The following is a 25,796-nucleotide window of genomic DNA, read 5'->3' as shown; positions in this document are numbered from 1 at the left end:
TTAGGCTTTATCATGATCTTCTAGCATGAAATTATTCGTTTGTTATGTATAGAAAAGGAGACGCAGAGAATAGTACACTTGATAACAAAAGAAAATACAACTGGCATTCTATATACAAGAACAGGATGGAATTTTATGTACAGAAATCGTGGAGGAACCCAAATTAAACTGTAACTTATCACATCACACAGGCGACATGTGTTTGAAAGGCTTTGTCATCAATTAGACAAGCTTTGATATTACATGACATGACGCCCAGAAGGCCTTTGATGCAACCCTTAGGATCACCGGGTTTTGATAGATCCTATCGGTGAAGTGAAAACAAAAACAAATGCATAGATTGGTGAGAACGATAAGCAATGGAACTCGGAGAAGCAAGCTTAATATCTATTTTCCAATGTAGAAGCAAGAAATGATAAAGAGCATGAGTTTATACCCTATAACAGTTGCGCTCCACGATGCTACATTGTAAGCGACCTTACTTCCATCCCAGGCTTTCCGAAGCTTCCCCTTTCTCTTCTTCACTGAGAACATTCTGCTAAGTGCTACATTACAAATCAAACAATAATGTTATGATTTTAATACTCTAATACGCCACCATTGATCAACTTCACATGTAATCAACCTCAAAGAAAAGAACTTGGCAACTTAATGGTCTTTGTTTGTGTAAACGTAATAAGTAACACGCTTCCACGTTGAGAGTTAAGAATGGAACCAGTGAAGCCTACTTCTTACTGAAATTTAGAACAGATACTGAGATACATAACCAAAGAATAGTCTACGGATGAATTTTAATGCATCCCCTACCTCTCATATGCCCTTTCAAGACCCCAAAACAATCAATGCCCTTTACTGGTCTGTCCAATTCTGTATATATACTTATACTTTTCCCCTAAAGATCTAACTGTCTTCCTATCTGAGTGTTTGCCACACTGACATAGGTTTTATGTAATGTCTACTTATCATTGAAATACAAAGCATATGAAGGTTGACTACGAATAGAAAAGCCTAGGATACCTTTCTGAAGCTGCTCAGGAGTCAAATCCTGCATAACGATGCCAACTCGAATAAACTCACATGAAAGGCTTATATAAAACGAAAGTAAAATAAAATGCAAGCTGAGTACCTTTTTCTGCTTAAGTGATGATAAATAAGTAGCTATGAAACAAGCAATTCCCTCTGCTATATCCTCTTCCCTAACAAGAACATAATCTTCTTCACTTTGAGCCATGCTTTCGTCATCCCAAAGATCATCTTCACTAACTACATCCCATGAGCTACTACAATCTTCTAAAACACAAGAAATCACAATTATCTATACAACCAATGAGCAAAATCACAAACTTTGAAATACATAAGCATAAACAAAGATGAAGTATTCCAGTACTCACCAGCAAGGCATTCAACCTGAGCTGACTCAATCTTGTCAATGAAGTCATGGCATTCAACTCTGGATTTGATGAGATCATACAACTGAAACAAGGAAGAAGAAGAAGAAGAAGGTCATTACAAACTCATGGCGCATCACCAACTTCAAATCGTTATTAAAATCTAGAGATACATACTTCATCAGCTTCAGGATCGGAAGAAGAAACTTCTCCCCTGCTCGATTCCTTCTCGCCGGTGATTTTATCTTCTTCGTCGTCGTCGTCTTCAGAACTGAGTTCGGCTAAGTTTAAGAGCTCGAGGGCTCTCTGGCAATCATCGAGCAAAGCTTGCAAAGTTTTCCGCTTGACACGAATATTATCCTTGTCGATACGTTTGCCTTTGCTCTCGCAATCGATGTCCATAGCTGCCTCCTACTAGGGTTTGTCTCACCCTTCCACCCCACCCTCTTCAGCGAGGTTGCAATCGAAGCTCTTGCGGCATAGAAACAGCCAAAATCAACGAACGATCTGCTGCAATCGCAATCGAAGATGAGAAAGAAAGATGCCGACCCGACTGTTCGTTTTTGGGTTTTGGTTTTATTAAAAAAAAAAAAATTAATTAAAAATGTAATTTTCATGGCTACTTTTTTATGTGTTGTGAGCTGTGGCGTGAACTACTTTGCTTAGAGTTTAAACAAGTTGCTACTAGTTTCTTCGACGAAATTGCTAAATGCTAGTATTAAAAAAAAAGAAACTCACAAAGTTATACTACCTTGAAGCATGTATTGAACTCCTAAAGACTGTATATTGTATAAATCATTTTAGCCATAGACCATAATTAAGAAGCTTATAACTTATAAGTTATAAGGAAGTCCAATTAAGAAAGAACACTTACGTTTCTTGTACATACCGAAGAACGTTCAACTTTGATCTTACTTTTTTGTAAGTTTGGTTTGTAGAGACCTCTACAAAAGGTTTAGTAGAGGTTTGTAGATAGTAATATTTAGGATATTTGCAAGGACTACTCTATGAGATAGTCTTAAGAATCTGTCACCCAATCCATTTGCTCATTATGGATATATATATACGTATGATTATGATCATAGGTTTTCAAATCTAACTTGCTTTGTTATTTGAATTTTTCTTACCATCCGTTTTGGGTTCATTGTGATATGAATGAGGGTTGGATCCTTGTTTGTATTCATCTACCAAGTTTCGATAACAAGAGCATTTCTCTTTCTTTCTTTTTTAATTTTTTCTCGAGGTGTTTACTTAGCCATTCGCAAGAGGCAAATTAAAAGAAGCTTGGGCCTCATACCAAAGCAAAAACGTGAAAATAGCAAGGTCCAACACAACCTAATAAGTACCTTAAGTTTAGTAAGGATGAAGATTAGCTTTCATTATTGACTTATTTAGAGTTAGTGAGGGTCAAAAACATAGTTTTTCCTTTTTCTCGCTTTTTTACATTGCACTTGTTCTCGTAAGCTCTGTTCCGTTCATCCACTGGTTGAGATATCCGAACTAAAAATAATTAAATTGTTAACAAAAATAACAAAAACTAATTAAATTATATTTAGTTGATAGAGTCAAATTTAAAAAGAAAAAGAAGACCCAAAAAGAAAAGGCCGTTGTCGATTTTTTTGTTTGTTCACGTTTCTTCTTCTCCCTTTCTTGCAAGTTTCAGTCCCAAACCCCAATGTAAAAAGCTAAAATAGATATAAAGAGAAAGGGCACTGAAAAGACAAGTGGGTATTGAATGTGTTTATATATAGATATGTGTGTTTTTGCAGACATTGCAGATGTATAGTCTTCAAACTTCTGGATATATGAGTGTGACCAGGGACATGAGTCCAAACCATCAAGACACTTTGAGACAAATCCAAACTGTGTCCAATCAATGCTTCTTACGTAGATATGCATAGTTAATGCTTCTTTACTTTTTTTACTCAAAAAACACCAAACAAGTTTGCTCTCTCATACATATATCTTAATTTAACATTATTATCCTTTTTGGTTAAGTCTATAACATTTTTTTTTAATGAATATCTATATAATGGAAACCAACCTGTAGAGTGTAGACTACTAGTATATGACAAACCATTTGTACATTTTTTACTCTTTTTTTTTGTTTGTATTTAACTGTTATGAAACTTAAAAAGTAAATGGACAATGCCGCCAAAATTGTAAGGTCTCGATGGTGTGGAGGATAAAGTAAAAGCCTGCTTCCTTGAAATGCATCCAAAATTGTAAGGTTCTCTCAAAATTAGCTAAAATCCTAATAAAAACCATTAATATACACTACCAGCCACACTTTTGAAGATCCACAATAAACAAAGCATAACAAATCCAATAACAAAGAGTATAAAAAATGGAACACAATCATTAGAGACAACTATTCTTAAATATCTCTAGAATACGATGGAAGACACTTGGTAGCACATATTCTATATGAGTCATACGAGTCAAATCAAATTAATATTGAACTTGTAACCGCATAGAAGAAAGCTAAACCAAAGATTACACCGTGGGAAAAAAGATTAAGCATGAGAGTTGTCAATTCTGATGATACAAACAAAAAAAGCAAACGATGATACTTCATGATCAAAAGCCAAAAAAGAAAGAAAAAAACCCTAGTTTCTTGATTCATCCTAATACCAAAAAAGAAGGTTCGAGTTGTGTAAGAGAAGGATTGGTTTAGAAGGGCGGTGGAGCCCTGGCGGTAGGGGCCCAAATAACATCAGAGCCACCCATGTGGCAACTGTACATTGAAACCCCACACGACTCTCCTCCACTTCCCGCCATCTGTCCTGACTCTTCACCGCCACCAGAGACCGCCGGAGATTGGCCCTCTCTTTCCCCTGTCCCCGCAGAGTGTTTCTGCTCTTCATCCGCTGGTAAACGGTGGTAAGAAGGGTTGTTGAAGCTTGCAGCGATGACGTAGACTGTTCCCGCGGAAATAAGCGGACCGGCGACGAACCCTCCTATGATCTGTCCTTGAGGTCCGGCGAGAGAGACGGTGAAGAAGTTAGATACCGGTGGAGACAAGGAAGTACGAGGCGGAGGAGGGAGGAAGGTTGCGGAGACGGAGAGGAGATCGAACTTGCCGTGGAACGTTATGGTCGAGCCAGGAGCTGCGGGAGAAGGCTGACGTAAAGTGACGTTAGCCACGGAGCCAGAGCCGCTGAGAACGCAGACTCCTATGGATTTACGCCGGCAGAAACGGTTGATGGCTTCGACGACGTCATTTCCGGAAGGGACTTCGAGGATGTAAGGGCTCATGGGAGGGTCGGTGTCACGCGTGACGAAGACGGGTGGTTTGGGTTTGTTTTTGGAACCTGGTGGTCTTCCACGTGGACGTCGGACGACTTCGATGGAGGAGTCATCGACGGTTGGTGTGGCGGCGGTGGAGGAGAGGTGGAAGTGAGAGGTCAGAGAGTGTTGTTGTTGTTGTTGATGTTGAGGAAGCTTTGAGAACATTTCGTTACTCTTTTGGTCTCTGTATTCACCTTTCATTTTTTTTCTTTTTTTTTTGGTGGATTTGTTTATTAGAGATTTGGCTTTGGATTTTTGTGTAAATGATATTAAAAGAAAAAAAGAGGAAGAAGAAGATGAGGAGGTTTGTATAAAGAAGAAGATGGAGATCCTTTGGGAAATGGTAGGGTGTGATTATAAAATAATGGAAAAGTATTGTTTTTTTCTTTTTTTATTATGATTAATAAAGGAGAAATGAGAGGATAGGGAAGAAGGGGAAGATGAGCTTTGAAAGCAAGAAAAGAGAAAGAAGAGAGAGCGGCGCCGCTAGTTGGGAATTGCAAGTAAAGATAAATATTTATATGTCTGATTCTGTCTAATTTGTGTTTTGGTGTGGTGTGGTGTGCTGTGCTGTGGGTTCACACACCCCTCTCTCTTTTATTTGACCTTTTTCTTTATAAAAAAAAAATAAAGTTTTTGGAGGTTGATATAATCAACTATTTTTACACCAAAACTAAACCAAATGTAAATTATTTTAAGAATACGTCAAAAAATAGATAGTCTTTTCTTTTTTTCGTCTGAATGATTTATTGATAATAATTTCAAGAAGAAATACAGAGGGCGACAAGGAATTTAATTCTTTCGGAGACTTAAACTATAAAAACACTTCTGGAAGCTAAAGGAGAAACAACCCAAACAGATAAATTACACAATACTCATTCACTACTTCTCGGATCAGAAACAAGAGATCCAAAAAAAGAGATTTAAAACCTAAAACTTATGATGATGATTAAAAACAAATCTGAGATAAGAAAAAACACACAACAGGTTAACATGCAAGAACCTCTTTTACCACTAGTTAGAACCGAATGAGTAAGCCGTGAGACCCTTTATGTTGCTTCACGGAGGAGCTACCGGGGGCGGTGAGACAATACCAAAGCCTAGAGACCACTTAGGAAGAATGACTCTTTAAAAACAAGAAAGAGATCTCGATCTGCGTTGGTGAAGAATCTTCATCAGAGGCAGTGAAGAGCGGTTGGGAACTGCCTCAGCCAAGAAATGGCCAGATCTGAAGCTAAACTTGACGGAGAAACCAAAAGCCAAGAAGCTAAAATCTAAGGTTAGGAAGATCTAAGCTTAAAAAATTCTAGATTTGAAAATCTAGATCTGATGCCGTTGGAAGAAAAAGACATGCATATGCTGATAAAAGAAGAAAACAAAGACAAACTAAACAGAAAAACCCAATTCCAGTGCTGAAGAAGCCACCAGAGCCGGTCAAAACTAAGCGACGGCGGTTTTTTGGCTAGAGAGAAGACAGAGAGTTTTTAGGTTTTATTTAAAAAAAAAAAAACAGCCCATGATCAGATTTTTACTATAACAAATAATATATAAAACAATTACGAGACTTTAGTATCAACAGTAAGAAAAAAAAATGGTTGTAAGTCAACAAAAAAATAAGACTTTTGCTCTATAGTCATTTGGATATATATGTGTAGTTTTTATATATTCTAAAGAAAAATGATTTGGTTTATAAATGGGGATAGAAAAAGATGGGAGACAAGTGGGGACGAGAGATGAGAGGAACATCCCCTATATCCCAAATCTGGAGTGTGCTGAGAACCAATTCGGGTCTCCATCACATCTCTCTTGCTATATCCTCATTTCTACTCTTCTTCTCCTTCATGATTCATTATTAATTTTTTACATGTTACTGTTCTTTTTTCACTAGAAAACTTTAGAATTCTTCTACCAACTGTCGTTGACGCTATTTATTTATTGTTTGTTTCTGAACTTTTGAAAATATTATACGAATAGCCTTTCTCAAAGCCATCTCTAAATTTGAAACATAATCATGTTTGGTGGCTAAGGTTTGTCATTGCACCTTTAAGATTTAAATTGAATGCGAAATTTCCATTTTCAATGGCTTATTGTAAATGTTAAGAAGGGATGGTGCAATCGCAGTAAATAAAATTGGTCACCAGTCACCAGTAAGAAATATTGTGTGATCGTCCCACTCTACTCCAATTTTTTTTTTTTTTTTTGAATAGAATGTTAAATTATATTAAAGAAAAAATAAACATTGTTACAACTAGTGCAGCAAGTTATAAAAATTTAGAATCATAACAAAAATAGAAGTATTAGAATTACAATTGCCGAGAGTGTAACCACTTTTGAAAAGCTTCATCATACCGCCGGTCACCCAAGAGGCCAATAGTGAGCAGTTGATCACGAACTTGTTTCTCTATCCATTCAATGATACATGCTGCATTGTGTGAAACTTCGCCATGACGGCGCCCATTACGCTCACGCCAAATCATGTAGATGACTGCTTGGAAGACATACCTGATGAGGAACCCATCAACCCTGTGGAGCTGGGAGTCTGAAATGAACTCTAGTAGTGCTGACCAATCTGTCGTATACCGCACACCCAGAGGACCTTTTGACAGTGCCGACCACACGTCTGAGACGAAAGAGCAGCTAAAAAATAGGTTATCTCTCGATTTCATAGCAGAGTGGCATAAAATACAAGTACCCGCAAGCCACCCGTTCCAAGCCACCATACGCATCCCCTTTGAAAGACGGTCTAGAACTGCCAACCATGCATAGAAAGAAAACTTTGGTGTAGCATGGCTAAACCAAACACCACGATACCATGAGACCGTAGCCGATGTTGTTCGAATATGGTTCCATGTGTCTCGTGTTGAGAACCGCTGCTTGAAAACATCATTCTTTCCACGCCACAATAGTTGATATGGTTTCTCCTGCCTTCGCTGCCATTGAGAATGCAGAGCATTCTCCAACACAGTTAGCTGTTCCGAGCGATGCCTTCGTCGCCTTCTATTCGTCCAAGCATCCGATAGTGAACTGTAGCGCCTGATCCCCAATCTATAACTCCTCTACCACCCACAATATCAATGAAAGGACCCAAGTCGGACCAGTTATCAAACCAAAAAGAAGTACGCTCGCCATTCCCAACCTCCACTTTACAAAACGTTTTTGCCAATTCGTGATATTTTAGAAGTTTTTTCCATATCCAGGAGCCCAAGCTGATTGCACCATTAACTGACCAGAATGAAGTTTGCCTGAAGAGATTAATGGAAGACCATTTCACCCACAAGGAGTTACCATGGGACACTAACCGCCAGATCCGCAAACAACTCACTAAATTTGCTTCTTTCAAAGATGGTAAACCGAGGCCCCCCTCTGCCTTAGGCTCACAAACAACGTCCCAGGATACCTTAACCTTTTTAGTGCTCATCTCTGTCCCAGACCAAAGAAAAGCAGAACATAACGATTCGATCTCAGCAATGCACGCACAGGGTAAATGATAAGCACCCATCCAAAAACTACAAATACTCCACAAAACAGAGGATATCAAATTGAATCGACCATCGTAAGAAAAGTATCGAGCAGTCCAGGAACTAATACATTTTCGAATATACTCCAAAAGAGGTGAGCAATCCGCTACAGTAAGCCTCTTGGTGACGAGAGGAAGACCGAGGTAACGAACCGGTAAGCAACCAACCGTGAAGGGAAGTTGCATATAAGGTGGATTAGAGACATCGCCAGCCATGTAGATGGTTGACTTCGCCAAACTTATCGTGAGTCAAGACATTTTGGCAAACTGATCAAACACTGCTAAAATCCCCTCAATAGACCGCAACTTACCATCATACAGCACCATGAGATCATCCGCGAAACTTAAATGAGTGAGGCCCAAATTCTGACACCGCGGGTGGTAACCAAAAACGTTCCCCCGCTGTCCTGTCTAACATCTTGGAGAGCACATCCATACACATAACGAATAAGTATGGCGATAAGGCACACCCTTGACGCAGACCACGCGAACTGCGAAAATATCCTGCAAGTTCACCGTTAACCTGAACCGAGAATGAAGCTGTCGACACGCACAACCTGAGCCAACGAATAAATATTGGCGGGAAGCACAGAGCAGTAAAAATCTTGGACAAGAAGGACCATTGAACTGAATTGAACGCCTTGGAGATGTCTATCTTAATGGCACAACTGCCAGAGAGAGACGACTTATGATAATTTTTTACCAATTCAGTGGCAAGTAGGACATTCTCAATCAAAAAGCGATCTTGAACAAAGGCAGACTGGTTACTAGAGATGAACTTTGGTAGTAACCTCTTAAGGCGATTAGCAATAGTTTTCGAAATCACCTTATAGAGCACATTACAGCAAGAAATAGGACGGTAGTCCTTCATCTCCTTTGCAGAAGTCGTCTTTGGAATAAGTGCAAGTATGGTAGTATTCACACCTTTAGGTAAAAATCCTTTTGCAAAAAAAGATTGAACAGCTAGCACAAACTCTTGTCCCAAGATTTCCCAAGTAGCTTTGAAGAACTCTGAAGTGAAACCATCAGGTCCCGGGGATTTGTCACTCGGCATGGAGAAAAGGGCATGCTTAATTTCATCCTCAGAAACCACACGGGTTAGGAGTTGCTGATCAACGAGACTACATCAGAATGGTAACAGCTGCTCAAGCATCTCCATCGTGATTCCCTCAAAACTCGCGGGAACCGCCTGCAAGAATTCTCTGAAGTGCCGCTCTGCCTCTTGTCTGATATCATTGCTATCTCTAACAACACTACCATCCAAGCATTGAACCTCCTTTATACTATTCACTGCTTCCCTAGCTTTTGCCGCACGGTGAAACGTTTTATTGTTTCTATCCCCCACCTGCAGCCAATGGAGCTTTGATTTCTGTTTCCTATACTTCTCCTCAAGATTAGCCAGAAAATCCCATCGTTTAAAAGCAGTGATCTCCTCCTCCATCAACTGAGTAGATGGATTAATCAAATTTGCCTGTTGCTTTTGGCATAATACCTGATAAGCCTCCGCCATCTTGCGAACAAGATTCCCCAGCCGTCTCTTCGCCAACGACCACAGAGCAGGTTTAAGACCTTTAAGCTTTTTGGAGAACCGAAACAGAGAAGATGTAGATAAGAACAAAGGTTCTGTATCATGCCAATACTCTCCCACCAGTGGTCTAAATTCCTCCATGTCAGTTAAAAGATTAACGAACTTAAAAGGGTGACGACGTACAGTATTAGGAGCATCCTCTCCTTGAATCACGATACGGCAACACAAATGATCAGAGCAGCCACCTGTGGCAAAGACACTGTACGACTGCGAGTAAGAACGCTCCCAGGCGTCATTCTTCAACACTTGATCTGGCTTTTTAAGAGTAAGTTCATTCTCCCTCTTATTGCACCATGTATAAAGAGGACCATGATAAGCCATATCCGAGAGAGAGCAGTGACTGACAGCAGCTTGAAAATCACGCATTCCCCCTGTAACCATCGGACTATCATCCACTCTGGAGTGCTCGACCATATCTAGCGTTTCATTATAATCCCCCATCAGGATCCAAGGTTTATTATGCAAAATAGGCGAGTCTGAATGATCTTTGATCTCTTGCCACAGTTCCTTCCTAGCCTCCACTGTATTCAAAGCATATACAAATGAACAGAAAAACGTCTCCTGACCCTCAACAGTCACTAAACAGGTGATCATCTGCTCACTTTTATAGAAAGGATCCAACCTCACATTTCTTTTCCACATAACCCAAATACGCCCCGACGATTATATTCATAATTAGTTAGAAAAGACCATGCAGGAAATAGACCACTCATCAACCGTTGAGCCTTCCTCTCCCTAACACGAGTCTCAAGTAGACACCCAAACTGAAAATCATTACTCTCCACCCACCATTTTATTATGGAATGCTTAGAAGATTTGTTTAGACCACGAACATTCCAAAAGAACCCAGACATTAATGGTGCGAGGTAGGTTTCCTATTCTTAGTAGGAGCAAGCAAATTCGAGACTGTCTTATGAGCAGTTTTGGAGTTACGTGGTAAGTAAGGCCGTAAAGAGACCTCACCCTGCAAATCTCGTGACTGAGTGCCAGCATCAGCGTGTCGAACCGTAACATTTGGGTTAGCCAATCCTACTTGTACAACCTGATCAAGTGGGGGATCTGCATCATCGCCTTCCCCTGCTTGCGACTCCTCATCATCTCCCAAAACAGAGTATAAATTTGAGAGCAGAGAAGCCACACCAGACGTCGAAGAGTCAACTCGCTTACTTGGACTACGACCCGTTTTTGGGGTTTGCCAACCTTCACCATCCTGTTCCTCAACATCATCACTAACATCTTTCTCAAGGTTGTCATTCCTCAAGATCGACGGATCCTCCTCCACGGTGTTACGGTGAGCTAATGATGGGGTCAAAAAAACAGTTGCATCGAAAGCTGGGGACTGCTGAACCTGCTGCTCCCTGACAAAAAGCTCCCCATGGGATAGACAAGTAGGCAAAAGATGACCCCATTTCTTACAACGGGAACAACGCGGCGGTAACCAAGGGTAACTAACAGATTATAGTGTCAAGTTAACCTTCCTCCTCTCCCATAAACACATACTCTGCAGGAAGCTCCTTTGTCAAGTCAACTTCCACCAAAACTTGTGCTTCTGTGAAACTAACACACGCCTCTGTTTTAGGATGCAACCGTAGAGGTTTTCCAACCGCCCTTGCTAAGTACTCCAAATCCTTATCCGTAAACATAGTGGGAGGGATATTTTTAAGCGTAACCGATAAGGGTATAGATTTCATAGCAGGTTGAGCTTCTTCAGCAAACGGTGTCCATTTCGAGACTATCATCGGAAGATCAGTAATATTCCACATGCCACGATTTAGAACTCTTTGTCTCACAGCCTCATTCCTTATGTGGAACTTAACCGTAGACTCGTTCACTGCGAAAATATCAATCAAAGATGTCTGATCCCCTAACCTCCAGATCTTGTTCACGATCATATGGATTATCCCCACATGAGGAGCTTTGACATGGAGAAACTTACCAATCACGGAATCCTCCTAAAGGGGCTTTGCTCCAACAAACACCTCCCTAGGGACAACGACTCCCTCCTTTCCATCCACTTCTGAAACTTCGAACTTCTGTTGAGAGAAAACACGCTTTTGAGCCACTTGAAGAAAAGAACGTTTGCCCGGTTGAGTCACCGCCGCAGGCTGAAGCGACAAAGACACCTCTTTCGAACCATCCCCCAAATCCTTATCAACCGACTAAGCTACCATGGAGCCATCAAAGGAGCCCGCAGATACCATCTCTGTTTGTTTATCCACCACTAGAGCCTCCGACTGCCCCAAATCCATCGCAGAACGGCTTGGAGAAGCCGCCGGCAACACCATGCCTGACCAAAAAGTAAAAAAACCCTAATCACCTTTTTTCGCCCTTGCCACGTTCTTGCGTTTTACAATTAATAAAAATTTTCCTTCTACTCCACTCCAATTTCATGGTTGCTTTAAAATGTATTTTCAAAAGTTTGAAAAAATGTTTTACAAATGTCTTACAATATTATTTCGATTATTCAAGTGTTAGAAGCTTTAGCCAATTTGTGATGATTATTAATGAGGATTAATCTTTGTATCTTAGGTATTAACTAATCAAAACCAATGCTCATTTTCACCATTACTAATTAAGAGAAAGAAGAACTTAATTAGGCATATCACCATTGTGTGCAAGGGTAGAAAAGTAGAAACAATATTTTGATGCCAAGAATAACATTTCACAACAAGACCGCCACTAATAAAAATAGTGACACAAAGGCAACAGTTGGTCACAAATCTCTACCCATTGGCGGAGGCAGAAAAAAAAGTTAGAAGGGTCCAAATAAACTTATTTTTTGAAAGAATAAAAATGTAAAATTTAGAAGGTTAAAATAAAACTCTTTTAAAAAATAGGGTAAAAATGCAATTTTTGAAAAATCAAAATAGAAATTTAGTCTAAAATGTGGTGAATATAAAATTTGTAAGGATCGAAATCAAAATATAAAATTTGTAAGGGTCAAATTACTAAACTTAAAAAAGTCATATTACAATTTATAACTAAAAATACATTAAAAAAAAATTTAGTGGGGCAGCTGACCCCCATAATTACTAGATCCGCTCTACCCATGACAATTTACTTGTCAATGGCCACGAGTTATTCATAGTCTTTATGCTTGGGAATTTATCGTAAGAAAATTCATTTATCGTTGATTCCGATTGTTTTTCGGGTTGATTGATATATTTTATGATAACAATGGTAATCTATACTAAATAAAAGTAGAAGCTATAAGCTCCTAAGGCTGTCCACCTAGGATTTAAAACATTCAATTGGAATTCGACATGCCATTAATTAACATTTTTAAAAAAATTTAGAATTTTCTATATTAAAATATTTTTTAAACGACAAATCGCGATCATACAACTCAATATTTAACATTTTTGAAATTATGTTAAATTTCTATATTAAAATACTTCTAAATAAGTGTATTTACAACGTCCCAAATCGGCTAGAAAATTTTAGACAATGGCTGAGAACCATTATAAATAAGACTAATATGCTTCCAACTATGAATGAGCAGGAAGTTTGATTTATCAGGCATCCAAATTTAAAAATTTAAAAAGTTTAAAATATTATAATTATTAAAACTTTTAAAAAGTTCAAATATTATAAATATTTAAACTTTATAGGATGTTTAAAAATATTATAAATACCTTCGTAGAAAATTTAAAATATTATAAATATTTAAACTCTATAAGAAGTTTAAGTATTATTAATATTTAACTTTCAAAAATTTAAAACATGTTTTTATGTATGACTTTATAAATGATTTAATATTTTTCTGTAAAATTAAATTTTGGATCAAAGGAAGAAGGATTGACATCACAAGATCTTGATTTGATGTTATTTGAGTTAATTTTTGAAGTTTAAAGAAGAAGGGTCGATGACAAGCACACTTGTTTTATTAGCTATACATGTGTTCATATTACTTTCTCTACAAGTAATTTGCAATTTTGTAGTATTAAGGATTTTGGTTTGAAAAGTTTCAATACATGTGGATCTAAAACCGAGTAAATATACAGGTGAAAGTATCAATAATTGGGTGCATGTAGTGACTAAGCTGGTCCGTAAAATTGTACAAATTTTATGAGACAAGAGACAATGATTTTGGTATTAGAGTTTGATGGGTTAACATGTGTGGTAGTCTAAAAAAAAGGTTTTAAATGATTATTCAATGGAAGAATGTGAGGAAGCTGATGAGGAAGAGGAAGAAGAAGAGTATAATGAAGAATCGGACGGTAAAAGTAACATTGACATTTATCATGAAAATTTGACAATGAAAATGATATAGATGGTGGTGGTCAATTAAATATGAGAAAACATTAATTCATGATTATAAAAATGTTTTGTTTGTCTGATAGTCAAAGAAACGGTTTAGGATATGTGAGGTAAAATTTTAAACACAAGTGACTTTTATATTTTTAAAAAGTAAAATTTTTACCAATCAATTGTATTTTAAAATTTTATATAAGCTAAAAATTTATAACTGTCATCAATCATATATAATTTTTACCAAAATAAATCAAATAAACCCATGCGTAGCGTGGGTTCAAAACCTAGTAATTATAAAGTTTTCATTTAATCTCACCAAGCCTAATGATGAATACCGTCTACGTGAGCTGTCCGATGATGACCTAACTTCAAAAATTCGTTCCAAACTAAATTAAGGTGTGTCATCAGTTATTAATTATCGTGTTAGTACGTTAATCATGTATTGAATATAAAATTTATATATTATGTATACTTTTCTCGATCCTCTGATAAAAAAATATTATATGTATACTTTTTTCTAAACTCATATATAGTCTTGGGCAAAAAAATCGGACCCGAGCACTCAAACCGAAACCGGCCCGAAAAACCCGGTTTCGGGCAGGTTTGGTTCTAGACTTTTTACACCATCAGTTTCTATATATGTGTACTCGTGGTTACGAGTTTGGTTTCGGTTTTTATCCTATACCCGAAAGGGTAACCCGAAAACCCAAAACATTAATCCTATAGCCTTCGGTTTCTATAACCCTTCATAAATGTTGGGCGGCACCGCGGTATATGAGCCTATGAGAATGAGAGCATGGGGAATTAGGGTTAGGCAGGATTGTCGATTGAGTTTCCTTCTAGCCTCGATTATCGAATTTTTTGTTGCCTTTCTTAATGTCTATGGTCAATATATTATCAAACGCAAACCTGGAAACCCTAACTCAAACCATTCAATCTCTGGAGGTCACTTCTCCACCTTCCGCCTTGTCAAGAAACCAATCGGAGGTAAATTCCACCACCACCGTCTCTTATTGTTTTCTACTTTTCTGTTTTTCATTTTTCTATTTGTGAATTGTGATTCAAACCAAATTTAATCATTGATGACTGATGAGTTTAGTCTTAATCGAGTTTTATATATCGATTTCTGGGTATATGTTAGAATTAGATGTTGGATTTTTGGGTATTGGATTCTGTAATCTGTATGGTCTCATCTCATATTAGAATTAGATGTTGTAGTCTAAGTGTCTAACTTGTTTGATTCTCGATTTTTCCTCATTTTGTCTTATAACTTGTACTATTCTAGTTCTAACTTAACACTTTGTGCCTTGTGACTGTTTTATTTAAAACTTCTACTTCATGCTGATGCAGATGGCTTCTTGTGATAATCCAGCAAACAATGATGATCCGATGATAGATGTTTCAACAGATGATGATGCTGATGTTCAAACGCCTATCTCTGGAAAGACAAGAAAGGGGAAAGATAAAGAAAGTGAGGGTAAAGATAAAGAAAGTGAGGGTAAAGATAAAGAAAATGAGGATAAAGAAAGGGGAAAGATAAAGAAGACAATATCTTGGGTTTGGGAACACTTCACCAGACAGTCAGCAAATCCGGACAAGTGCAACTGCAATTACTGTAAGAAAGAAATGGCTTGTGCAACCAAGTCTGGAACCCGAGCACTCAATGTTTCTATAGGATTAATGTTTCTAAACTCATATATAGTCTTGGGCAAAAAAATCGGACCCGAGCACTCAAACCGAAACCGGCCCGAAAAACCCGGTTTCGGGCAGGTTTGGTTCTAGACTTTTTACACCATCAGTTTCTATATATGTGTACTCGTGGTTACGAGTTTGGTTTCGGTTTTTATCCTATACCCGAAAGGGTAACCCGAAAACCCAAAACATTAATCCTATAGCCTTCGGTTTCTATAACCCTTCATAAATGTTGGGCGGCACCGCGGTATATGAGCCTATGAGAATGAGAGCATGGGGAATTAGGGTTAGGCAGGATTATCGATTGAGTTTCCTTCTAGCCTCGATTATCGAATTTTTTGTTGCCTTTCTTAATGTCTATGGTCAATATATTATCAAACGCAAACCTGGAAACCCTAACTCAAACCATTCAATCTCTGGAGGTCACTTCTCCACCTTCCGCCTTGTCAAGAAACCAATCGGAGGTAAATTCCACCACCACCGTCTCTTATTGTTTTCTACTTTTCTGTTTTTCATTTTTCTATTTGTGAATTGTGATTCAAACCAAATTTAATCATTGATGACTGATGAGTTTAGTCTTAATCGAGTTTTATATATCGATTTCTGGGTATATGTTAGAATTAGATGTTGGATTTTTGGGTATTGGATTCTGTAATCTGTATGGTCTCATCTCATATTAGAATTAGATGTTGTAGTCTAAGTGTCTAACTTGTTTGATTCTCGATTTTTCCTCATTTTGTCTTATAACTTGTACTATTCTAGTTCTAACTTAACACTTTGTGCCTTGTGACTGTTTTATTTAAAACTTCTACTTCATGCTGATGCAGATGGCTTCTTGTGATAATCCAGCAAACAATGATGATCCGATGATAGATGTTTCAACAGATGATGATGCTGATGTTCAAACGCCTATCTCTGGAAAGACAAGAAAGGGGAAAGATAAAGAAAGTGAGGGTAAAGATAAAGAAAGTGAGGGTAAAGATAAAGAAAATGAGGATAAAGAAAGGGGAAAGATAAAGAAGACAATATCTTGGGTTTGGGAACACTTCACCAGACAGTCAGCAAATCCGGACAAGTGCAACTGCAATTACTGTAAGAAAGAAATGGCTTGTGCAACCAAGTCTGGAACCTCCACTCTGAAGAATCATATCAGAAAAACCTGCAAAGCATACAAGGTATGGGCGAGTGCTAATCAAGACAAAACTCAAACTGTGTTTACTCCTGATAGTGTTGGTGGCAGTTTAATTGTTAGTAAGGTTTCTGAATCAATGTTTAGAGAGGCTGTTAATGAGATGTTGGTTATAGGGGAATTACCATTGTCTTTTGTAGAGAGTTTAGCTTTTCGACATTTCTGCTCTAAGGTTCAGTTGTATAAGCCTCATTCACGGAGAACAGCCACAAGAGACATATATGAGATGTATGCCACAAAGAAAGCAGCTATGAAGAAGATTTTAGGACAGAACAAGCAGAGATTGTCACTGATGACAGATATTTGGGTTGCTCCGACTACTAGATCAAGCTACATGGTAATAACAGCCCATTTTGTTGATGTTATGTGGAGGTTAAAGAAGATGATCATAGGATTCAAGAATGTTGATGATCATAAAGGTAAAACGATTGCTAAGGTTCTGCTTGACTGTTTGGCTGAGTGGGATATAAAGAGAGTTTTTTGCATCACTGTGGACAATGCTAAAGCTAATAGTTCAGCGATGAAGAAATTCAAGGAAGCAATGGAGCAGATTGGAGATGATTCAATGGTCTTGAAAGGTGATTATTTACATTTGAGATGTGCTACTCATATTCTGAATTTGATTGTGAAGGAGGGTCTGCAAGAGATAGATAGCAGTGTGTCTGAAATTCGGAATGGTATTCAATATGTGAGGTCTTCAACAAACAGACTCAAGTCGTTTGACTTCCGAGTTGACACAGGAAAGATCAAAAGAGGAAGCCTCCCTTTAGATGTGAAGACAAGATGGAATTCAACTTACCTCATGTTAGAACAAGCTCTAAAGTTCAGACTGGCATTTGAGAAGATGGAGGCTGAAGATAAACCCTACAATGATTATTTTCAGGAAAAGGTGGATGGAAAGAAAAGGATTGGACCACCAGTTAGAGATCATTGGGATGAAGTTGAGAGGTTGGTTCAGACTCTTATCATTTTTTACAAGTCTACATTGGTTCTTTCAGCTTCAACTAGTGTTGCCTCTCATAAAATCTACAATGAGATAGTCACCATTACTAAAACCATTACGGCGTTAAGTCTTAGTCCTGGAGTTGAGGAAAAACTGCAGACGAAAGCTTCAGGTATGTTAAAGAAGTTGGGGAAGTATTGGGATCCATTTGGGGATAAGACGGAAATGAACAAACTGTTGATAGTGGCTACTGTTTTTGATCCTAGGAAGAAGATGAGTTATTTGAAGCTCTGTTTTGATACACTCTACGACGAAAAGACTGCAGAGGCTACTCATCTTTATGATTCAGTCAAAAAGATCTTGAAGGATCTCTATGATGAGTATAGCAGTTCAGTGATTAGAACTACTAGTGGATCATCTTCTCAATCTCAGTCTCAATCACAACAAGGACTAGGAGGATATCAGTCTCAAGAGCAAGTTGGAAGTGGATTCACTGAGAGAACAGTTCTTGGTAATCGTGTTGCCTATGAACCAATGGACAGTGTATGGAATGAGATTGTTATGGAAACAGGAATTCACAATTCAGCTAATGAGTTGGAGATTTACTTGGAAGAAAATGTGGAGAAGCCAAATCTTATAAGTGGCGTAGAGTATGATTTGCTGTCATGGTGGAAAGTCAATAGTGGAAAGTTTCCGGTTCTCTCTAATAGCTAAGGATATACTTGCTATGCAAGTGTCATCGGTAGCTTCAGAATCTGCATTCAGCACAAGTGGAAGAGTTTTAGATTCATGCAGAAGCTGTTTGACAGATTACACGATTGAAGTCTTGATGTGTACTGAGCAATGGTTAAAATGTGAAGTTAATATCAGTGAAAGAGGAGTCTCAACCATTCAACAGATGCTTGCTGAATTAGAGTTGCAAGATGAGTTTATGAGAGGTAATTATCGATTCTTATAGTTCTGATTCTGAGTTATACTTCACAAATTATGATTTCTATTTTCTAACCTTGTTTTGTTTATGTTCTTTGATAGAGTTTGAACCTGGTTTCATTGTCGAAGACTGAAAGATCAGTAGAAAAACTGATCAAGGGAGTGAGCTACTGAGGTATTATATACTCGAGTCTTGACTAATGGATTGATATTGTTCTCTCAGTCTACCAATGGATTAATATTGTTCTTTGGTTTTTATTGTATTAGGTCCAGAAGGAGAGCAAAATCAAGTCATCATTGTGTTTTGTTTTCCAGTTTCCTACTATTTGTTTTGATGTTTTCCATAGTCCTAGACTTGGATTTGTTGTTTTGGCAAGAATTTGAAAACTTTTCTTTAGTTTCTGCTATCTAGTACTACTGTTTCTCCCATTTGTATGACTTGGAATGTTGGATTTTCATGGATGAATTCTATTATCTATTGAATATTGGTGTCAAATTTGCAGGAATAAGTGCTTGTACTTGTGTTGTGTAGAATCAATTTGCAGGTCACTTAGTCTCGGGTATAAACCGGTTTTCGGTTTATAAAGGCAAATTTCCGATTTTCGGGTAGAATCGGGTAGAAAATTAGTGTATTCGGGTAGGCATAAACCAAACCGATATGGAACCAATTTTTTCCGGGTTTTTTCCGGGTATCAGAATTCTAATCCGAACCGACCCGAATCCGAAAAACCCGACCCGAACCAAAACTGATTTTTAAGATTTACCCTATCGGGTACTAAACTCCTACATCCGATAACCCGAACTCGAACCGAAACCCGAATGCCCAGGGCTACTCATATATATGTATATGACATACATATCATCAATGTGTAATCTTACTTGTTATTTTTTTTCATGTATTCATATAGGATGGCTGATTAAATTTTGCAAATTAAGAAAAACAAATATGGAGGACAAGAGAGAAGAAGAAGTTATGCACATAGCCATGTTTCCATGGTTAGCTATGGGTCATCTTCTTCCTTTTCTTAGTCTCTCTAAGTTGCTAGCTCAAAAGGGTCACAAGATCTCCTTCATATCAACACCAAGAAACCTCGAAAGACTTCCCAAACTACCATCAAACCTCTCCTCCTCCATCACCTTCGTCTCTTTCCCTCTCCCTCTCATCTCCGGCTTGTCTCCAACCTCAGAATCTTCCATGGACGTACCTTACAACAAGCAACAGTCTCTCAAAGCCGCCTTTGACCTTCTCCAGGCACCGTTGAAAGAGTTTCTCCTACGGTCTTCTCCGGACTGGATCATATACGACTACGCGTCTCACTGGCTCCCTTCTATTGCGGCTGAGCTTGGAATCTCCAAGGCCTTCTTTAGTCTCTTTAACGCTGCAACTCTCTGTTTCTTAGGACCGTCTTCGTCGTTGATTGATGAGTTCAGAACTACCCCGGAAGATTTCACGGTGGTGCCGCCGTGGGTTCCGTTTAAGTCAAACGTCGCGTTTCGTTATCATGAAGTCACAAGATACGTTGAGAAGACGGATGAAGATGTAACCGGGGTTTCTGATTCTGTCCGGTTCGGTTACTCTATCGGCGAGAGCGATGCGGTTTTTGTCCGTAGCTGTCCGGAATTTGAATCGGAATGGTTTGGTTTACTAAAAGATCTGTACCAAAAACCGGTTTTTCCAACCGGGTTTCTTCCTCCGGTTATTGAAGACGACGATACAACATGGGTTCGTATTAAAGAGTGGCTCGACAAGCAGCGAGTTAACTCAGTGGTTTACGTGTCACTCGGCACGGAAGCGAGTCTCTGTCGTGAGGAAGTCACCGAGCTAGCTCTTGGGTTGGAGAAGTCAGAGACACCTTTCTTTTGGGTTCTAAGGAACGAGCCACTGACTCCAGACGGGTTCGAGGAAAGAGTCAAGGGACGTGGCATGGTTCATGTTGGATGGGTTCCACAAGTGAAAATACTGAGGCACGAGTCAGTGGGAGGGTTCTTGACACACTGTGGCTGGAACTCAGTGGTCGAAGGGTTAGGTTTTGGTAAAGCTCCGATCTTTTTGCCGGTGCTGAATGAGCAAGGGCTTAACACGAGACTGTTGCATGGGAAGGGGATTGGTGTTGAGGTTTTAAGAGATGAGAGAGATGGGTCGTTTGATTCTTGCTCGGTGGCTGACTCGGTTAGATTGGTGATGGTGGATGAAGAAGGTGAGTCAATAAGGGATAAAGCTAAGCTGATGAAAGGTTTGTTTGGGAACATGGATGAGAATATTCGCCACGTTGACGAAATTGTCAGTTTTATGACAAGTAAAGGATCATCATCATCGTCATCATCTAGTTGTTGATATGATTTAGGCTTTTGTCCATTACGGCTGCCGTGGGAGCATCCAATCAAGATATATATTTAATTTGGAAGAAAAATAAAAAGACACAAAGATAAACTTAAAATATTCGTATAATCCAATAAATCGTGTCTTTGAACTTTTGAAGTTGTCTCAAAAATAAGTAATCTACATTACCATATTATGCCACTCGATTTAAAACCATTATTTTTTTTAAGGGCATCTTCAACGCAGAGATTTAGAGCATCATTAGTAAAGGGTACTCTCTAAGTTACTCTCAAATTATTTAAACATATAATTAATATTAATTTAAGTAAAGCAACCCTAAGAGTATTTTTGCAAAATCATTCTTACCAAAAAAGGGTTGCTCATTCTTAAACATATTTTACAAGTTTTGTATGTTCTTTAAACTATGTAATGTCAAAGGAAAAGAATGAAAAAAAAAACTGTTTCCCAAGTTTACATGTTGTAGCAGCCTTGGCACTTCACATCCTACATTAAAGTAAACAACAAACGAAACAACAATTAGACAGGTAAATGAAAATCAGATTGGTAAATGGTAGAGAAAGAATCATGCTTTTACGGGTGTTTAGAGATGATCACAGATTGCTTTTGTGAAATCTGTTGTGGTTGAGGAGCCTCCTAGATCAACTGTTCTATACTTTCCCTCGGCTATTGTGTTGATGATGGCGCTGTGGATCTGCTCTGCTTGTTTGTTGAGTTTCAGATGCCGCAGCATCATCAATCCACTAAGTAAAGCTGTCGGGTTCGCCAGGTTCTATACAACACCATAAAAGACAAAACATCATACTTTGGATAATTAGCTTAGGATTGAATCAAGTCTTGACTTTCAAACATTGGGCTGATAAATCTAAATCCAATATGTTTGAAACTTGATGTGTAGATCAGACTCGTTAATCCTAAATACTTTATTGGCCAGTTATTAACATCATTCAAGTAACGATGATCCAACCAGAACCGTTCTACAATATAAACTAGACAGTAATCCAATCTACAATGAAAGTCTCAGCATCTGAATGTTCTACCAAGAAAATGAAGAGAAAGAGGTGACAAATCTTCTCTCAGGAGCACAAGTTATATCATACTAAGTTTATAGATAACAGTCAGACTAAACTCACTTAGTTTGTTTCACTACTTTTGATAACGAAAACGCAGAACCATATAAGATTTCTTATCATGGTTTCGAGGCAGAACAATATAGGAAGAAAAACCATTTGTGCTAATCTTTCCTTCTTTCCTTCTCAACAAACACAAACAGAACAACATAAACAAACACTAAACAGTTGGGATCGGTTCTGATCAGAACAACATACATAAACACTAAACACTCTACTAATCTTACACAAACACAAACATAAGATAACAAGAACATAAAAGATACTCATTCATAAAAACGATATCATACAATCAGAGTAATTTAACCGTAACCCTCAATCCTCCAAAACAAAATTTCAAAAGCAAGTGAATATCAATTTAATCTCAAAAGCAATGAATCAACGCCTAATAAGTTAAATCGACAGAAAACTTTCCTCCGCCGTCATTTTGTCTTCAGAACCGAAGCGTCATCATCTTAGGGTTACACCGTTGTTCTTCGCCATCGCCTCTGCTTGCCATCATCATCCTCCATATTTAGCCGGAAAGTTCATCAGATTCGGTCTGAATCGATGGAATTTCCCGGTATTCGCAAGAATCGCCACCCAAATCGTCTTTCACCCGACAGATAAGAGAGAGAGACTCGGAAAGAAAAAAAATTGGAGATAAAAAAAAAATTGCGGTTTATATTTCTTCTGGAACCAATGGCAAAACGCCACGTCGGGTTTCTCAGGGTGTTGCTTCAGTTACTATCAGAAGCAGCGATACTCACTAAAATGGACTCAAAAATGGGTTTAATATTCTGTTTTTGGGGCCCAACAAGAGAGTACTTCTAAGAGTATTCACCACTAATGATGGTCTTAGGGAGTCTCTACAAAAAAAGAAAATTAATAAAAAATTAAAAGCTGACAATATAATGCCATTGTCATAATTGTAAAACATTGCCTGAAAAAACCTTAGTTTTGTAAGAATTTACAATACAATGCCATTGCAATTATGACCAAATTTTCGATTTTTTAAAAGGGTACAAAGGAAATTTCCAACCCCATGGAAACAGATAAAGACGCAGATCCTTTTAACCCGGTTACATTATTCCGGATCCTTTCATTTAATCATGACCGTTCAATGATACATCCGAACCGTTTATGTTTTTCCTTTTTGTACGAAGGCATCTAATGGATCAATTGGCCCAACTTATAAACCACACCTAATGGATCAATTGGCCCAACTTACATTACAATTTTAAAAACCCTAATTTTCACCACCTATATAATTAGCTTACTTCATCCTTATCACATTCAGCCCAAACATCCTATACACAAAACAAAATATCAAAATAAAAATGAGTACGCCGGAAACGGAAAAAAATATGGAAGATCTTATGCTAACGGCTTGGTTCGATTTAAACCTTAATTGTGAAGTTGCAAGACAACTCACTTTCGAGGAGCTACCTGCGTTTTACATTTGGGATCCTACAGGAAAATGCTTTCAAAGGAGGAAGAGAAGAGTCAACAGTCGAAGAACTACTTCTATTTCAAGTAAGTTTAATGGAAATTTATCCATTAAACTTCTTTTCCGTTTTCTTAAAGGACCAACAAGTGACGAAGATTTGAGGACTTATGGTGGAGTTGTATATCCATCATACAAGGAAGCATGTTTGGCAAGAGGATTAATACAAGATTGAACTATTTCTGTCATTGTTTTTTAAAATTTTCGTATCGTTTCAATTTATTTTCTATTTCCTCTGTTTCGTTATCATGTTCAAGTTATAATAAGATTTAATTATATTTATCTAAACGTCACTGAGCATTTTAGTCTTTTTTTATCAAACAATGAAATGATTGTTAATAGTAGGAAAATTAAGAATATTAAACCTGAACTACAATTTTAACCTAAACGTCTATTTATTTTTAAACGTAAAATGCCAACAAAAGGATCATGCAGCCCATCTTATAAAAGTTTAATTTACGTATCTAATATGTGTCTACTGGTCGTTTCTAATAAGCTGTAAATATATGTTAGTTTGATAAAAATAAAACCATATTTGTTATGTCTCTAAATCAATATATGACCAAAATTATTTTTGTCATTCCATAAATTTTTCCAAAAACAAAAACGAAACAAAGTAAATATATGATCAAATAGATTATACAAGAGTCAAGATTTTTCATCGTCATTAAAATTTACCCCAAATTATGGTAATTGAATATTGTTATCGTCGATGAGGACAAGGAAAATCTTTTTAAGATTTTATGCTTTCATCCTCACCGTGAAATAATCGAATATGCTATTAATTGATTGTTTTCCGTAAAAAACTGAAGGTATTTGGGCTAATTTTGCGTATACTACTACCGTATAATTTTTTAAAAATTAATCTACAAATGTTGTAGAACGTTAAATTTGAACTTACAATTATTTAAACAAATAACTATATAAATCTTTGATTTAAATATATCAATGATAAAAATGTTAATAAGATATGTCAATTAAAGTATAAAAACAAATTTATTAAATAATTTTTATTAAGAATAAAATTATACTCTTCAACCATTTAAAAAAAACATTAAACTTTACAATTTATGTTGTCTACTATATAACTATTTAAAAGAAAACATTTATGGACATAAAATTTCTAACGGGATGGATCGAGACGGGATGTGATAGGACTAGACTGGACGAGATTTAACACCCCATTAAAAATTACTTTAACATTTTCAACAAACATGGGCTTTGCTTGATTATAATGGATGGATTGCAAAAAAATTTATATTTTCCAGGTGATGAAGATGATGATATGTTTATTTTCGGTATGAGTTTCGGTATTCTACATATACACCAAAATATTGACAAACACTGTAAAAGAGTGGCCAAGTAATTTTTATGGAAAATTCTAATATTATACAATTATTTTTTACAACCTAAAAGGGATTATTATTTGACTGAATATATGTTTTACCAGTGTATTTTGAAGTAATTTAATTTACTAATTAAATACATATACTTTAAAAAACAATAACTAAATTTTGAGAAAATATCCATTCTATTTATGGTATTAAGACGAGAAATAGTATGTAAACTGAAATGGGTAATTCTCATAATGAGAACCAATATATTGAATATTTTTTTTTTTAAAAGGGTCATAAATTTTAGATAAAAGTAGGAATTTAAAAAATATAAGTAGATAAATTCAAATGTCAAGTTTTCACTAATTTTGATACAGATTGACTATGCCACATGTAACTAACCATTTTGGAACAGACAATTTTAAAATTTTGGTATTTTTGAAAATATTTATATAGTTTTTGAAAATTAATTTATTTTTGAAAATTTCAACTAACTAAATAAAAAATATTCAGCGAAAAACTCTGGTATCCCATTTTTATTTTTTTACCCAATCTCTTTTAGTAAACATTGTGTAACGAGTAATAATTTTAAAAAGAACGAACATAAGACAAAAAATTATGATTGAGATGGAACGAGACTGGACTAAACGAGACGAGACGAGACGGGATGAGTTAAGATGTGAGGGGATGAGACGGGAAGATACGTGTTACCTGTT

At 37.2% G+C, this 25,796-nt stretch overlaps 2 protein-coding genes and 2 pseudogenes across 6 annotated transcripts; 1 reads left to right on the top strand and 3 right to left on the bottom strand.

Moving 5' to 3' along the window:
• Positions 1 to 61: 61 nt before the first annotated feature.
• On the bottom strand, positions 62 to 2,033 carry LOC104724236 (uncharacterized). 4 transcript variants are annotated; one of them, XM_010442704.3, is made up of 6 exons: positions 1,566 to 2,033; positions 1,392 to 1,473; positions 1,127 to 1,290; positions 1,018 to 1,045; positions 437 to 545; positions 62 to 304 (listed from the first exon to the last, which is right to left on the bottom strand). In XM_010442704.3, exons 1-6 carry the CDS (start codon positions 1,788 to 1,790, stop codon positions 223 to 225), a joined length of 690 nt encoding a protein of 229 aa, XP_010441006.1. In that variant the 5' UTR covers positions 1,791 to 2,033; the 3' UTR covers positions 62 to 222. The 4 variants fall into 4 exon arrangements, 2 of the variants coding, with proteins under 2 accessions (XP_010441006.1, XP_010441013.1); XM_010442711.3 differs by having other exon boundaries at positions 1,127 to 1,287; positions 1,566 to 2,025; XR_015580196.1 differs by lacking the exon at positions 1,018 to 1,045 and having other exon boundaries at positions 1,566 to 2,031.
• Positions 2,034 to 3,823: 1,790 nt separating this feature from the next.
• Positions 3,824 to 6,327, bottom strand: LOC104724230 (AT-hook motif nuclear-localized protein 17). The gene has a single exon (XM_010442692.3). The coding sequence runs from the start codon at positions 4,878 to 4,880 to the stop codon at positions 4,062 to 4,064; it is 819 nt and encodes a 272-aa protein (XP_010440994.2). The 5' UTR covers positions 4,881 to 6,327; the 3' UTR covers positions 3,824 to 4,061.
• Positions 6,328 to 6,982: 655 nt separating this feature from the next.
• On the bottom strand, positions 6,983 to 12,069 carry LOC147948787 (uncharacterized; annotated as a pseudogene).
• Positions 12,070 to 19,601: 7,532 nt separating this feature from the next.
• On the top strand, positions 19,602 to 21,265 carry LOC104724225 (UDP-glycosyltransferase 91C1 pseudogene; annotated as a pseudogene). Its single transcript, XR_015580174.1, has one exon. The product of XR_015580174.1 is annotated as a UDP-glycosyltransferase 91C1 pseudogene (transcript).
• Positions 21,266 to 25,796: the final 4,531 nt, after the last annotated feature.

Source organism: Camelina sativa, chromosome 2 (assembly GCF_030686135.1).
Source record: "Camelina sativa cultivar CO46 ecotype springtype chromosome 2, ASM3068613v1".
Taxonomy (NCBI): domain Eukaryota; kingdom Viridiplantae; phylum Streptophyta; class Magnoliopsida; order Brassicales; family Brassicaceae; genus Camelina; species Camelina sativa.
The sequence above is the reverse complement of the archived record's forward strand: the minus strand, read 5'-3'. Positions and strand labels throughout refer to the sequence as shown.

Excerpts from the sequence above, each read along its gene's own strand:
- LOC104724236 (XM_010442704.3), bottom strand. The coding sequence starts at position 1,790 with ATGGACATCGATTGCGAGAGCAAAGGCAAACGTATCGACAAGGATAAT. Across the intron at positions 1,046-1,126 it reads CATCACTTAAGCAGAAAAAG|GATTTGACTCCTGAGCAGCT; the intron begins GTACTCAGCTTG and ends ATCGTTATGCAG. Across the intron at positions 546-1,017 it reads TCCTGAGCAGCTTCAGAAAG|CACTTAGCAGAATGTTCTCA; the intron begins GTATCCTAGGCT and ends TTTGTAATGTAG.
- LOC104724230 (XM_010442692.3), bottom strand. The coding sequence starts at position 4,880 with ATGAAAGGTGAATACAGAGACCAAAAGAGTAACGAAATGTTCTCAAAG.